The sequence below is a fragment of the Eublepharis macularius genome, chromosome 11 (genome assembly GCF_028583425.1).
Source record: "Eublepharis macularius isolate TG4126 chromosome 11, MPM_Emac_v1.0, whole genome shotgun sequence".
In the NCBI taxonomy this organism is placed as follows: Eukaryota; Metazoa; Chordata; class Lepidosauria; order Squamata; family Eublepharidae; genus Eublepharis; species Eublepharis macularius.
This window is the reverse complement of record NC_072800.1, coordinates 12,591,153-12,607,243: the sequence shown is the minus strand read 5'-3', so window position 1 is coordinate 12,607,243 and position 16,091 is coordinate 12,591,153. Positions and strand designations below refer to the sequence as shown.

Genomic DNA, 16,091 nt, shown 5'->3' with positions numbered 1-16,091 from the left:
GGTTTGATGAATGGGTGCACTCTTCACATGTACATGCACCCAGACTTGTCAGAACTTTTCACACTCGATATCCGCTCAAACCTGGGGTAGGGGCATCTTAGGGGAGGCAGTATGTCAGGGTTGAACTGTATGTATGTAACCGAAGAGACTCCATATTAATTCTTTCAGTGTTCTAAGTGCTTTGTTCCCAGGTGCCAAGATGTTCCCAGCAGCTATCTCACAGAAGAGGATTGTTTTGGCTATCGCATCTCCAGCCTTGGGAAGCTTTCGCTTTCTCAGCTTCAAAGGGATTGTTTTGAGAACTATGGGGGGAGGTTGGGCCTGCTGGGTTCTGATACTTTGTAACTCATGCTTTGCCTATCATTCGTAACAATACACGTGTACCAGCCTGGATATTGTATCCAGGCCCGTGGACTATAATGAATTCTTTCTTCAGTAAACTTTTGAAAACAACGGGCTTTTGTCTGATTGCAGAAGGTAGTCTGGAGTAAGGGCGTTATCTAGCCACAGTTCTGACAGTGCACCAGGGTATAAAGTGAGTAGCCTAAAAAACGCTTACTCAATTATATAGTAAGATTACAACAAAAAATTAAAGGCTGGACCTGACCTTAACAAACATGAACAATTTCAGTGGGAGAGTTAAGCATATGTTTATCACAAAAAATTAGGATGTTCCCTGGAGCATTGAAAAAATGATCCACTGTCAAGAAGAGGGAGCAAGAAATCAGTTCTAGAAACTGCCAACTCTTGGCTGTGGGAGACAGGATGTGACGATCACAGGTAGAAGACTGCATGTGCTGTAGCAATCACCTGGCACAGTTTCTGTGATTATTCATCCCATCCAAGACACAAGGAAGAGCACAATTAAAACAGAAGTGAATTAAATTTGTGAATTGAAGATGGGAATAAAAATAGAATGTATTAGCCTAAGAGAGCAATCTTAAGGATGTCTACTCAAAACTCTACCCAGGCCTATTCAGTGGGGCTTACTTCCAGGAAAGTGTTCTTAGGATTGCATTGTATCTGAAACAGCTCCCTAAGATTATTGCTTGTGGGGGGAGAAAAACTGAGGTACCAGTCCTGACACAAGGGGAACTTGACTCTTCTGTCTAAAGAGATTATTCAGACTCTTCAACAATAGGTAAAGTAACATGGACATTGGAGGTTGTGTTACGGTATTAGCCTCCAATAGTTTGAAGGATTTTTATATGCCCAGCTAGAATAAAATCTGATGGTGAATGAAATTTTTCCAGACCAATATTTTCAACAAACATCCAATCTTTTTCCTCAATCATTTCTTCCGGAACTAATATAAAAGACATGCAGGCACACACTTGAACAAGTCCAGTTCTATACGCTGGGAAATGCAGATCAGGTTACCTTGCCCCAAAACTTTAGAAATCCAGCCACGATATGCTATTTCTGCTCCAGAAGGGCATATGATGCCCATTTACACAGAGCATTTTGCTTGGGTCATTGCATGTTCCCTGCCCTGGACAGTACTGTGCTAAGGGCTCATCTAGACATGACGGTGTCTGCTTCTGGGAGGAAGGAACGGGTGCCCCTCTCGTCCCCAACACCGAGGTCCTGATCAGGATCAAACTCCCATGGCGTCTGTAAAGAGAAGGATTTTCATCCCTAAAAATGGCAGGTGTGTCTCTGTGGTGGACGTGGGAATGCCATTATGTCTAGCTGAGCCCTCAGTTTCTCCTGGGAACGTAAACTCCAATATGACTAGTGATGTGAACTTTAAGGGGATTTCAAAGGGGAACTTCAATATGTTGCAAGCAGAAACCAAATGTAAGCATGGAATGAAAATTAAAGTATAAAATGAATCTGTTAAGGAACAATACCCGTTTGTTCAAATGGACAGGTGGTGAATATTATATCATGTCGCCCTCATTTGGAGTTGTAAGTAACATGGTGTGTTACACTGTTGACACATGACAGGTTAGTTATGCTGCATGTCTTCATCAGTTCTGGTGATCCACAAGCAAATGGAAGAGATGTCGTTTCAGTGTGATATGTCAAAGAAAAGCCCTAACTTTATCTGTCATTGCTATCTTATCATGTTTTCGCCATAGAAGCAGTTGATTTGAGCTTGAAAAGCTGCTAACTGACCCACAGTGCTCTGGGCAGGTTGAGGCACTTCTGCACTCCCTATGGCATTGACAGACGTGGCTTATTCTCAAATAATAATATTGCCACTGCACAAACAGCATGTGGGCGTCTGTCTTGTGAGCAGTATAGATCTCGCTGCCATTTTGATCCGATAAATTAGACCTTGCTATTTGCAGCACAATTATTTTCCTTTCTTTCAAAGAAACACAGCCTGCTCTTCATTCACCTCTTCCCTGTATTCTTTTCAGAAAAGAAGCAAGGGAACATTCAAAACACGGCAGAGCTCTTAGCCTTGTCACTCCATGTTCCAGCCATGTGTCTGATTAGCAGACCAATTCAAAGCACCAAAGAGACCTGCAGTACTTCAAAGACTCACAAATATATTGTGGCATGCACTTTTATTTATTTAATAAATGTATATCCAAAATTATTAAGCAATATGGATTCATGTTGCTTTATTTATTTACTTCATTTATACCCCGCCATTCTCCCCAATAGGGACTCAAAGTGACATATATCATTGTTCTCCTCCCTTACATTTATTCTCACAACAACCGTGCAAAGTAGGTTAGGCTGAGAGTGTGTAACTGACCCATCAAGCTTCCACGGCAGAATGGGAATTTGGACCTGACTCTTCTAGATTCTAGTCTAGCTCTATAACCACTACACTACACATGGGTTAGAACCTGCCTCACAAAATGCCTGGTCTTCTAAAATGGAGTATGGGTGTTTCTAATTGAGACTGAAGAGGTGGAGACCAGGAATAGAAGCTGCCTTATGCAAATCTTTTAAAAGTCACAGCTATCTGATTACAGTTTGTCGCAGAGGAGCCTCCATTTTGTTCATGTCTCCCCTGGCCCCCCTCCAGCGCTGGGACTAGGGTTGTCTCGGCATTTCATGTTTGGCCAGTCGACACGTCTCTGGCTATGGCCAAGGCAGAAGGCAAAGCGCCAGGGAAGGCTGCAGCACCGCACCGAATTCAACCCCACTAACTGGAATAGATTTTTATAGTTGTTGTGTACCTGGCACTGTGACTATGCATAGGGAATGAACCCACAACTCGCTCCCCCCCCTTAATACACACAATTCCTATTTTTTTTCTGAAGGGGCAATGCCTAGGTACACATGTACCAGACCCAGTCTGGTTCAGAACTATCGACTGCAACTAGCCACTTGGCCACAGATTTATTTATCTGTGCTGAGGTGAAGATTGTATCAATCTGGTGAGCCACACCATACATTCTAGCAAGCTCACCAAACACACAAAATTGTTTATGACAGATAAGAGTATGAAAAAAGACCCATACAGGCTTCCTAAATGGAGATATATGAGGCTCACAGGAGGTGAAGAGGAAGGGTCCATCTTCTGTAACAAATTAATCTAATACAATTTTCTAAACTTTAGCAAGCATTCCGTGGCTAGTGGTTACCACCTAGAGCAGGGGTCCAGAAAGATATACAGAAACAGGTTCCTGATAGAGCAAACACAAGCTTTCAATTATGATTTCTCAAGGAATGCAGAGGCAAAGGTTACTCTGGCCATAAAATTGACCAAAGTGGGATCTACTTGTCATCTGGTCCAGTCTAGTCAATTGTCCTGTCAATTTCTTGTCTTACAAACTAAAATTAATAAAATAAATTTAATAAAATAGAGCCAATCTGGCTATATCCTCTGAAGGAAGGGGAGGCTTTAACTATCTGCATTACGTTTGTTTATGTCACAATAGCAAAAATGGGGAAGTCACTCCAATTGCTCTGAAATCTCTGTGCTGTAGGTAATATTGCAATCAAGAGAGCCATTCTTGGGGAAAAGGAATATTCTGTGGCTACTAATGAATCACAATTGTTCACACTGAGACTCATAAGTAGTAAAGAGTCCAGTAGCACCTTTAAGACTAACCAACTTTATTGAAGCATAAGCTTTTGAGAACCACAGCTCCCTTTGTCAGATACATCTGTCAAAGTGATCTGTGGTTCTCGAAAGTTTATGCTAGAATAAAGTTGGTTAGTCTTAAAGGTGCTACTGGACTCTTTACTATTTTGCAACTACAGACAAACACGGCTAACTCCTCTGAATCTAGACTCATAAACTGCATACCTAGGTTTATTTAAAACTTGTATGTGTATTAGAAGTGCTATAGTTTCTCACAATTGTTTGACTTGCCATTTCTTGTCTCCTGCTAATTTTAGCCCACATACAGATGTATTTCAAACTATGGAATATTGGCTGTTATTTTTAATTTAAGCCCTTCTTTCTCCATCTTTCACACCCAGCTTTTTATAGGCAATGTTGTTAGAACCAAACAGAGAATATCTGTTTTACTCAAAAGCTGAAACTTTATTAACACCCATTCAGGGATCTCATAAACAAATACATGAATCCAGGGCTTTTTTTCTGGGGAAAGAGGTGGTGGAACTCAGTGGTTTGCCCTCGGAGAAAATGGTCACATGGCTGGTGGCTCCGCCTCCTGATCTCCAGACAGAGGGGAGTTGAGATGAGGGCAATCTAAACTCCCCTCTGTCTGGAGATCAGGGGGCGGGGCCACCAGCCATGTGACCATTTTCAAGAGGTTCCGGAACTCTGTTCCACCGCGTTCCCCCTGAAAATAACAACAACAACAACAACAACATTCGATTTATATACCGCCCTTCAGGACAACTTAATGCCCACTCAGAGCGGTTTACAAAGTGTTATTATTACCCCGCAACAATCACCCTATGAGGTGGGTGGGGCTGAGAGAGCTCCAGAGAACTGTGACTCGCCCAAGGTCACCCAGCTGGCTTCAAGTGGAGGAGTGGGGAATCAAACCCGGCTCTCCAGATTAGAGTCCCGTGCTCTTAACCACTACACCAAACTGGCTCTACGCCAAAAAGCCCTGCATGAATCCAAAAAGCAGGTTTTACCAAGCCAGAAGACATTTTATTTGGCTATATGCAGCTAGGAGTTACACGCTGTCCAAGTTTAGCCACAGAATGTACAGATGAGTATGCAGAATGGTGACAACCACGTCCTCTCTGGCTTATGACAGATCATAAATGCAATTTGTTATAAGTGACAGCTTGATATGCCCATTTACCCAATTTGCTTTTTATTTCATTAAAAAAAATTCTCTACTTTTGATTCTGATATTCTCAACGAAAAGGAATATCAATGGTTCAGTAATATGCATAAAAATAGTCTCAGAACACAGAAAAGTATCTACATGTGATGATGAAAACCAGTTTAAAAATGGTTGGAGTGGCATAACATATTTTTAAACACAGGGTTCATAACAAAATTAAATCCCAATTGCATCATTCAAAACTAATTATGGAGGAATGAAAAACCAATGTCACACATTCAAGGTGCATTCATCAGAGGCAGCTGCTCTGTATTACTGCTCTTTATTACTTCATTTGCAACTATGCTTTGCAAAGTTCACTGTAAAGTCATATGAAACTTCCTAATACTGAGTTAAAATACTGACCCATCTAGACCAGGACTGTCTTCTACCTCTGGTAGTATCAAGCAGAGGTCTTTCTTGGTGCTGCTGCCTGACAGCCTGTTCACTGGAGATGTTACTGTTGAACCTGATACTTTCTGCATGTAATGCACACATATACTCTGTCACTGAGTTGTTTCTTCTAAACATGCACAGAAAGTTAGGAGACTGCACTCTATACCCTATGTTTCCAACTCTTATCTTCTTTAATCCCTTCTTCTGATGGTTATTTTTCTTCGTAATTCTTGTATTTGACATTCAGTTCTAGGTTCGCCCAGCACAAGTGCTTGGAATGTATTTTGTTGTGGACGGAACAAGTAGAAATGGGACAAGGGCATGAATAGACTGTGTTGATTAAAGTTCACTACTTCTTCATATCCTACTATGTAAAAGGCTAACTGTATTGAAGTCAACTCACTTCCTACCCTGGTGCACCTCTAGAGGGCGCTGCTGTGGAGGGAAGCCCAGATGAGGCAGCCAGACCTCCAGAGAGCATGCCACGGCAGGAAGCCCAGGCCAGGATCAGGTGCGGAGCAGGTGGAAATGCCCCCCCCCGCCTTCACCCAGCTAGGATCAGAAGCAGAGCAGGTGGCAATTCCCGCCCCCGCCTTCACCTAGCTGAGATCAGGAGCAAAGCAGGTGGCAATGCCTGCTCTCCGTCTTCACCCAGCTGGGATCAGAAGCAAAGCAAGTGGCAATGCCTGTCCCCTCCTTCACCCAGCTGGGATCAGGTGCGGAGCAGGCGGTAATGCCCTCCTACCGCCTTCACCCAGCTGGGATCAGGAGTGGATCAAGTGGCAATGCGAGCCCCCCTTCACCTGGCTGGGATCAGTTGAGAAGAAGTTGACAATGTCTGCTCCCTTCACCCAGCAGGGATCAGAAGTGGAGCAGGAGACAATGCCCGCCCCCCCCCCATTCAACTTGCCAGAATCAGACATGGAGCAGGTGGCAATGCCCTCCCCTTCACCAGCTGGAATCACTTGTCAGAAATGTAAGCTGGTCAGGCTCTTGGAGGAGAAGATTCAGAGCAATAATTAAAGAGGACTATGAAGCTCTTGGAAGGCAGTTGATGACAGTAAGGGCACAGGTGGTATTCTCTTCTATCTTTCCTGTCAAAGGAAGAAGAATGCCAAGGGAGCAGACCATACTCGAGGTGAATCGTTGGCTGAGGTGGTGGTGCTGGCAGGAGCGCTTTAGGTTCTGGGATCATGGGATAAGTTTTCTCAGAGATTACCTTCTGGCACATGATGGGCTTCAGCTCTCAAGGTCAGATAAGAAAATGTTTGGAAAGAACCTGGAAAGCTTCATCAGGAGAGCTTTAAACTGATGCCGCAAGGGGAAGGGGACGATCAACAAGGGGATTTCAATGAAGAAGTGATAGCAGTGGAGGCCCACCTGACTAGGACAGATCAAACAAAGGTACAAGGCTACAAGTGTCTATATACCAATGCCCGAAGTATGGGTAATAAGAAGGAAGAGATTGAGCTTCTCTTGCAAATAGAGGGCTATGATATAGTAGGAATTACTGAGACTTGGTGGGATGATTTCCATGACTGGAATGTGGTAGTAGATGGATACAAGTTGTTCATGTAAAACTGGAAGTGTAGAAGAGGAGGCAGAGTGGCATTGTATGTGAGGAGAGGGACTGATTGTCAGGAAGTTCTGGAGAATGTGGTTGACAGCCCAGTGGAAAGTATATGGGCAGAAATAAGGGGAGGAAGGACAACGAGTATTGTTGTTGGAGTCTGCTACAGACCGCCTGACCAGGAAGAGGAAATGGATGCTGCCCTCCTTAAACAGATTGGTAGAGTATTCAGACACTAGAACCTTATAATTATGGGGGACTTCAACTTCCCCGATGTGTGCTGGGAGACAAGCTCAGCAAAGCAACAAGACATGCAACTTCCTGACCTGCCTGGATGATAACTTCCTTTTTCAAATGGTGGAGGAAGCTACAAGGGGCTCGGCCACACTAGACTTAATATTAACCAACATGGAAGAATTGGTAGATGGGATGAAGGTGGTGGGGACCTCAGGGGGAAGTGATCATGTCCTCCTTGAATTCCAGTTGCTGTGTGGGGCCAAGGAAGTCATTGCCAGACTCATAGGTTAGATTTTCATAGGGCCGACTTCAATGAACTCAGAGGTTTGATGAGAGTCATTCCGTGGGGGAGTGTGCTGGAAGGGAAAAGAGCGAGTGAAGGATGGGCTCTTCTCAAACAGGAGCTTTTGCAAGCTCAAGCCCTCACTATCCCAGCAAGACGGAAACATGGTAAGGGCTCCAAGAAATGATGTGGATGTACAGAGAGCTCCAGAATAAGCTAAGGGAGAAAAAGGAAATGTTCAGGAAATGGAGAGAAGGACAGACCTCTAAAGAGGAATATATGAGGCTTACTAAGTACTGCAGATCAGCCATTAGAGAAGCAAAAATTCAGTATGAGCTGGGTCTGGCCAGGGGGGCTCGCTACAATAAGAAAAACTTCTACAGATATGTGAGAAGCAAACACAAGGTAAAAGAGGCAATTGGACCATTGTTGGGAGTGGAAGAAGAAACTCTGATGGAGGACAGAGAAAAAGCAGACATGACTTTTTTTGCCTGTTTTCTCCCTGGAGAACTTGAGCCCATCTAGAGATGGTAGTAGACACGACAGGACACCTGGGGGGCTAGTTGACATTGACAGAGAAGTTGTGAAGAGGCACTTGGTTGCACTGGATGAATACAAATCTCCTGGGCCAGATGGTGTGCACCCAAGAGTGCTCAAAGAACTTTCTAGAGAACTTGCAGAGCCTCTGTCCATCATCTTCAAGGCCTCCTGGAGGACTGGGGATGTGCCACAAGACTGGAGAAGAGCGAATGTTATCCCAATCTTTAAGAAAGGGAGGAAGGATGACCCGGGAAACTACAGGCCGGTCAGTCTGACTTCTGTTGCTGAGAAGGTATTAGAGCAGATTTTAAAGTGATCTATCTGTAAGCATCTGAAGGTCCACTTAGTGATCCAGGGAAGTCAACATGGTTTTGTCCCCAACAGATCTTGTCAGACCAACCTGGTTTCCTTCTTTGATTGAGTGATGAGCTTACTGGATCGTGGGAACTCTGTCAATGTGATTTACCTGGATTTCAGTAAAGCTTTTGATAAGGTTCCCCATAACATTTTAATGGGTAAACTGGAAAACTGAGGACTGGACTATAGGACAGTTCGATGGATAGGGAACTGCTTAGAGGACCACACTCAAAGAGTGGTGGTCAATGGCATTTCATCAGATTGGAGGGAGGTGTCCAGTGGGGTGCCGCAGGGCTCGGTTTTGGGCCCTGTACTTTGCAATATTTTTATCAGTGATCTGGATGAAGGGGTAAACAGGCTACTCATTAAATTTGCTGATGATTCCAAATTGGGAGGAGTGGCAAACACCCAAGAAGATAGAGTTAAAATTCAACAAGACCTGAATACTCTGGAGAAGTGGGTGGTTGTGGAACAGGATGCAATTCAACACAGATAAGTGTACAGTATTACATCTGGGCCACAAAAATGTGAAGCACAAATACAGGATGGGGGATACACTTCTGGGTAGTAGTATATGCGAAAGAGATCTTGGGGTAAGAGTGGACTGTAAACTAAACATGAGCAGTCAGTGTGATGTGGTGGCAAAAAAGGCAAACCCAGTCTTGGGTTGTATCAAAAGGGCCATTGCATCGAAATCACAAGAGGTCATAGTCCCTCTCTATATTGCCTTGGTCAGGCAGCACCTGGAGTACTGTGTGCAGTTTTGGAGGCCTCACTTCAAAAAGGATATGGACAAAATCAAGAGGGTGGAGAAGAGAGCGAGGATGATCAGGGGTCTGGAGACTGAGCCCTGCGAGGAAAGGCTGAGGGCCTTGGGAATGTTTAGTTTGAAGAAGAGGAGATTGAGGGGGGACATGATTGCTCTCTTTAAATATTTGAAAGGCTGTCATTTGGAGGGCAGCAAGGAGCTGTTCCAGTTGGCAGCAGAGGATAGGACCCGAAGCAATGGGCTTAAATTACATGCAGAAAGGTACCGGCTGGATATTAGGAAAAACTTTTTCACGGTCAGAATAGTTCAAAGGTGGAATCAGCTGCTTAGGGAAGTGGTGAGCTCCCCTTCACTGGCAGTTTTCTAGAAGAGGCTGGATGAATATTTGTCAGGGATGCTTTAGGCTCATCCTGCATTGGGCAAGGGGTTGGACTAGAAGATCTGTATGGCCATCTCTTTTTCACCCAACTAGGCTCAGGAGCAGAGCAGGTTGCAATGCCTGTCTCTGCTTCACCCAGCTGGGATCAGGTGCGGAGAAGGCGGCTAGGCCCTCGCCCTCACCCGGCTGGGATCAAGTGCGGAGCAGGTAGCAATGCCCATCTCTCATTCACCTGGCCCAGATCAGGTGCAGAGCAGGTGGCAATACACGCCCCCCCTTGTTCAGCCAGGATCAAGGCAGAGGAGGTGGCCATGCTCGCCCCCCTGCCTTCATCCAGCTGGAATCAGTGATGGAGGAGGGAATGCCGGCCTGCCCACCCTCCCTTTACTAGAACTCGTATTTTTTCCAACAACGGGCTTTGCTGCTAGTAATACATAATTAGCTTGAAGTAACTGCTACAGTATGATATTATGGCTACTCTGATAAGTGGCCATAGCTTAACTGGCCACTACCTTATATTACGTATCATTGAGTTGGTCCTAATAAAAGGTATTACATGGATTGCGTCCTTAGCTTTTTGGATTTCATTTTTGGACCAACATGGCTGTAAACAAGCACTTTCCACCATCTTAAATGGCTTTTAAAGAGGACTAGAAAAATTCATGGAGAATGAATTTGATGCTTAAATGGGACTTCCATGTTCAAAGATAACATACTTCTGACTAGGAGTGTGCACCAGAAAAAAATCCATTGTAATTCTGGATCTGGGATTCAGGCATGCATGATTTTTTTCATTATTCTGGATTTCTTAGTATGAAGGGATAAGAGCGGGAAGCTCTGGTTTCCGTGCCTCTGCTACGGGCTTTCTCAGGCATCTGGTTGGCCACTGTGGGAAACTGAATGCTGGATTAGATGAACCATGGGTTGGATCCAGTAGGAATCTCATTATTTGGCAAAATCTATTAATTGGCATTGTATTGTAGGTATGCATTATAACAAATCTACTAATAGATGTCCTCTTCCTCAAGAACTGGTATGATAGCCCTTAACAATTTTTCTTTGGCTTTAGGATCTAGCCCCAAATATTTGGGAAACAGTCTCCTTTCAGTCTTCAGAGCTTTGTATCTTAATGTTCCAATACTAATCACTCCAATGACATTTCTAGGTACCATGGCAAACTGGCACTTGGGATCTGTTGTGAATTGTAGTACAATACAGCTGCCTAGGGAGGTGGTGAGCTTCCCCTCACTGGCAGTTTTCAAGAAGAGGTTGGATGAATACTTGTCAGAGATGCTTTAGGCTGATCCTGCACTGGGCAGGGGGTTGGACTAGATGGTCTGTATGGCCACTTCCAACTCTATGATTCTATGATTCTACAAGGTCAATTCTGTAAATGCTTAAAAGCATCCCACAAATACATTTAACAGAGATCAGAGATCAATGTCCAATAACCAAACAAAGAGAGGAAAAGACACTTTTCTTTGCTGTATGTGAAAAGTGATTATCTGAATTGCTGTTGTATATTTTGGGATGCTCATTTGCAAACATGTCAGATAGAAAGTTCTGATTTGCCAGCAGGAAAATTTATCCATTTTTCTTTTACTATGATTTGAAAGTTTGGTTGTTGTGGGTTTTCCGGGCTGTATTGCCGTGGTCTTGGCATTGTAGTTCCTGACGTTTCGCCAGCAGCTGTGGCTGGCATCTTCAGAGGTGTAGCACCAAAAGATAGAGATCTCTCAGTGTCACAGTGTGGAAAAGATGTTGGCAGGTCATTAACATCTTTTCCACACTGTGACACTGAGAGATTTCTGTCTTTTGGTGCTACACCTCTGAAGATGCCAGTCACAGCTGCTGGCGAAACGTCAGGAACTACAATGCCAAGACCACGGCAATACAGCCCGGAAAACCCACAACAACCATCGTTCTCCGGCTGTGAAAGCCTTCGACAATACATTTGAAAGTCTATTTATTTGGAAACAAGATAGAGAACAAGATATTGGAGGAGGCAAGAGACGCTTCCAATTCTTCTTTGTCTTTTTTTTAGAGATCTTGTAGCCTTGCAAGAAAGATACATAAATGTTGCATATCCTTTGGATATGGAAATCTGAGAATACTGAGGCAAAATCAATTAGTTTAAGCTTGTAAAGCTAGGTGGCTTGAGCCCTGCCCCACAATTGCTGGCTTGCCCTGATGCAACACAGCCTGTGTTCTACTTAGATAAGGAGCGAGGTCCTCTTTTCCTTCGTTAGTGCAGAGCAACTTTCATTATTACCATCCCTCGTATTTCAAATAATGCTGTTTCAGATTTCAGCTCCTCCATTTTGGCTAACCTCCTGCTTACTTCATTTTAATTCTAACATAAAATTCCTTTGTCATTTAAATGCAGCAGAGACACAAAGAAAATGATAGAGGGAGTCTCTCTAAATTCTCAAGCTCAGAAGACAAAGGGATAGAGGAAAACAGATTTAGTACTGTGACTCAAAGTCTCTCTACATGAGACATCTGACACAAGAAGAACACATATTGGGAGATGCAATAATAGCCAGGAAGGATAGTTTTAAAAGACAGAGCCGGTGGCAGGGCAAAGGCTTTGCTATACACTGGCGCTGTGTGAAGGGGCTGTGAAATTCCAGATGGGAAACTTCTGGCATTTCATCCATTATAACCTCTCCAGGTCCTCTGGAAGGTGGCTCCAGCCCTTTCCCATTCCTCACGGCCCTCTGGTTGTGATCCCACACAGTTTTAGACTGGAGAGGTGAAATTGACAGAGCCTTTGGGAAGGCAAAGATGAAATTAACAAACCCTCTGAGGAGCAATCTCTGCCAGCTCTGTCTTTTTAAACTACGCTTCCCGGCTAGCATTGTGTTTCCCTACACTTGACGAACATACACTGAGGTGTCTTGTGTAGAGACTCTAAGAGGAAAAAAGGCTCTTAGCGGAGAGAATAACAATGAAAAGAAGCCAATGGGATTTTAAAAAATATGACAATATCCATGGCAAGTATTTCCTTGTTATTTTGTAGTAACAAAATTCCCCCCTCTATCCTGTATGAAGGACCCATTTTGGGCAAGGACTCCTGGCAGTTGCGCATTTCCAGAGGATGGCCAATGGAAACCAAGCGCATGGCATGTGTTTGGGGAGGGGTAACAAAAAGAAGAGGGTAAGGGAAGGATGGTGGTGGCAGTGAAGGAGGAGCGGCATACTCAGCGAAAGCAACAACCAAAGATGGTCAGTCTCCAGGTTCCTAACCTAACATGACACTTGAAAGATTCTGCGACATCTTTGCTAAGTTTTTCGCTGATAAAATAGCATGAATAAGCTCTGATCTAGATGCTAACTGCAATGCAAATGAGATGGAAGAAATGCTTAATACACCATCTAGCTTACATTTGGACTGTCTTGAACCAATTACAATGACAGATCTTAACAGGATCTTGATGTCTGTGAAAGCCACTACTTGTGCGCTTGATCCTTGCCCACCCTGGCTGTTAACAGCAAGTAAGGACCACATAAGTGAACCACTGAGGTCTATTGTAAATCACTCACTCACTCAAGGCACCTTTCCTCAGCAGCTCAAACTGGCCGTTATCCATCCGCTACTTTAAAAAAAGATCCCTAGACTAAAAATGATGTGGCCAATTATTGCCCAGTCTCTAATCTACCCTTTACGGGCAAACTGATTGAGAGAGCTCATTTGCAGCTATGGAGTTGGATGTCACCAATATGCAGATGACACCCAACTCTATATCTCGCTATCCAGGTCCCCACAGGATGCAGCGGAAATCTTAGATCGCTGCCTGACAGCCGTGGTGAAATGGTTGAAAAACAACAAATTGAAATTGAACCCAGACAACTGAAGTGATGCTTGTTGGGAAAGCAGAGATCTTGAAGGATATTGTACTCCCCACTTTCCTTGTTTAACCCTCACTGACACAGTTAAGAGCCTAAGAGTTATACTGGATCCAGCGCTACTACTAGAAAAACAAGTTAAGGCAGTGGCAAAAAATGTTTTCTACAACCTCACTCTAGCCTGGAAGATGGCTTCTTATCTTGACACGGCCGATCTGGCCACCTGGATCCATGCTATGGTAACACCAAGGCTTGACTATTGTAATGCTCTATACATTGGTCTCCCATCTAAGCTAACTAGGAGGCTCCAATTAGTGCAAAATGCTGCAGCTTGACTGTTATCAGGAGTGAGCAGGATCATGAGCATCACTCCCATCCTACTGTCACCCCATTGGCTACCTATCAGTTACCGTGCTCAGTTCAAGGTATTGGTTATTACATACAAAGCCCTTCATGGCCTTTGTCCAGCATACCTGAGGGACTGCCTCCCTCCCTATGTTCCTCTACAGCAGCTTCGCTCATCTGAACAGGGTCTCCTGCAGGTGCCAGGCTGCACATGGATGAAATCAACAGCAGCCCGTACACGGGCTTTCTCTGTGGTGGTCCCTACTCTGTGGAACACCCTGCCTGAAGAGGTCAGGAGAGCGCCCACTCTCCTGGCTTTCCGCAAATGATGCAAAACTGAATTATTCAAAAAGGCTTTTTACTCAAATGGGAGGGGTGTATTGTAGAGATGGGGTTTCAGATGCTTCGCTGAGTTAGGGACCATAGACTTCACCACTATGTTGCCTTACATATTATCTGTTGCTTTAAATATGTACTCCTATGTACTACCTGTGCTTTATGTGGTCTAATGTCAATCCTAGAAGTGATTATGTTCTGTTACAGTATTTTCTTCTACTTTGTATTGGATTCTTGCTAACGCTATGCCTTTTAAACTTGTATCTATTTACCCTACGGCCACCGCTGGCGCCAGGGTTTCTGGCACCCGCGACCAGCCCCACGTGTGTGTGCACCGGACTGCGTGATGACATCATCACATTATGACATTGCGCGGCAAAGCCAGGGGCCATTGGCCGGCGGGTGGCTAGGGCAGCGTGCGGAGGCTGTTCATGCTCCGCACACTGCCCCATGGCTGCTGCGCCCGGCCAGGGTGTGTGGCGGCAGCGCAGGACTGGCCGGCTTGAAGCAGCTGCGGGACAAGCACGCCAGCTCTGTGGCACACGCCTCCACCCCCAGCAGCCCCTCCAGCGCTCCAGCACCCACGGCGGCCGCCTCACTACCTCAATGGTGGCGCCATCCCTGCCTATGGCATTATATATGGAAATGTCCTTGATACTGTATGGAAATGTACTTGATACGGATTGTACTAATCTCATACTGTGTAATCCACCTTGCATCTCAGTGAGAAAGGTGGACTATTAATAACATACATACATACATACATACATACATACATACATACATACATACATACATACATACATACATACATACATACATACATGCATACAGGGCTTTTTTTCAGCAGGAATGCGGTGGAACGGAGTTCCAGCACCTCTTGAAAATACTCGGCAATAGCGCATGAAAATAATATTTCAAATAATCCCATGTGTTTCTTCCCCATTTCCCTCTTGAGAGTTCCGTCACCTCTTTTCCCAGAAAAAAACCCCTGCATACATACAATAAAGTGCCAGGTCTAGGTAGGCACAGAACTTGGGGAGAGTCACTTAGAACCGAGTTTGCCCCATACATACAGCCCTGTGCTTTCATCTGTACAACCTGAGTGTGACAAAACCTTTGGAATTATTTTATATTTATAATTCAAGATATAGAGCGCACACACACATTTTACTTACCAGAAAAAAAAGCTTGACATAAACTGTAGATTTCCAATGAAATCCTAAGAAGACTTACACCAGTCTAAGCCTGTTGACTGGACCAGAAATCCTGCTTAGATTTCAGTTTGTTAGCTATGATGGTTAGCTGAAGAATTCATCAATTTTCTCCTTTTTGCACCCACACACACCCACATATGTGTCAAGACTTACTTGGCAGCAGCATCTTTCCTCAGCTGTTCATGCTTCACTAGAAGGTTTTTCCTATCTTGGAAAGCTTTTCTGACTTTGTATCCTTTATAGACTGCTTGGATTTTGACAGCTGCGATGTCCTGTATGGCAGCGATGGATAAAGCACCATGCTCCAGCATGAATTGGATGACTTCATGGTGAGCTCCAAGCAAAGCATAATCAAGTGGAGTGTATCTTTTAAAAAAAGGAAACACCGGTGAAAAATTAAACTCCAGGTCAATTTCTAAAAATAATTTTGCAAAATTATACTCCTGTACCACAATAGTATTACAGAATTACATTGGCTACAGTTGAGGGGTCAAAAACAGGAGACGGCAGCCATTGTCAGAGAGAATAAGGAAGGGAGGGAGGAAGCTGTTGTAGCCATGTCCTAGTTTTCTATGGCAAGGAAACCCAAAG

General features: G+C 44.2%; 1 protein-coding gene across 3 annotated transcripts in view; it reads right to left on the bottom strand.

Annotated features, from left to right (window-relative positions):
- The window catches only part of INVS (inversin), a 156,478-nt gene that overhangs the window by 54,340 nt on the left and 86,047 nt on the right, over nucleotides 1-16,091 (bottom strand). For all 3 annotated transcript variants that reach the window (XR_008597841.1, XM_054991580.1, XM_054991581.1), the window contains exon 12: nucleotides 15,654-15,866. Coding sequence is in view for 2 of the 3 variants with exons in the window: in XM_054991580.1 (XP_054847555.1) it covers nucleotides 15,654-15,866 (213 nt within the window). In the remaining variant the exon portion in view is untranslated. The remainder of the gene's footprint in view (nucleotides 1-15,653; nucleotides 15,867-16,091) is intronic.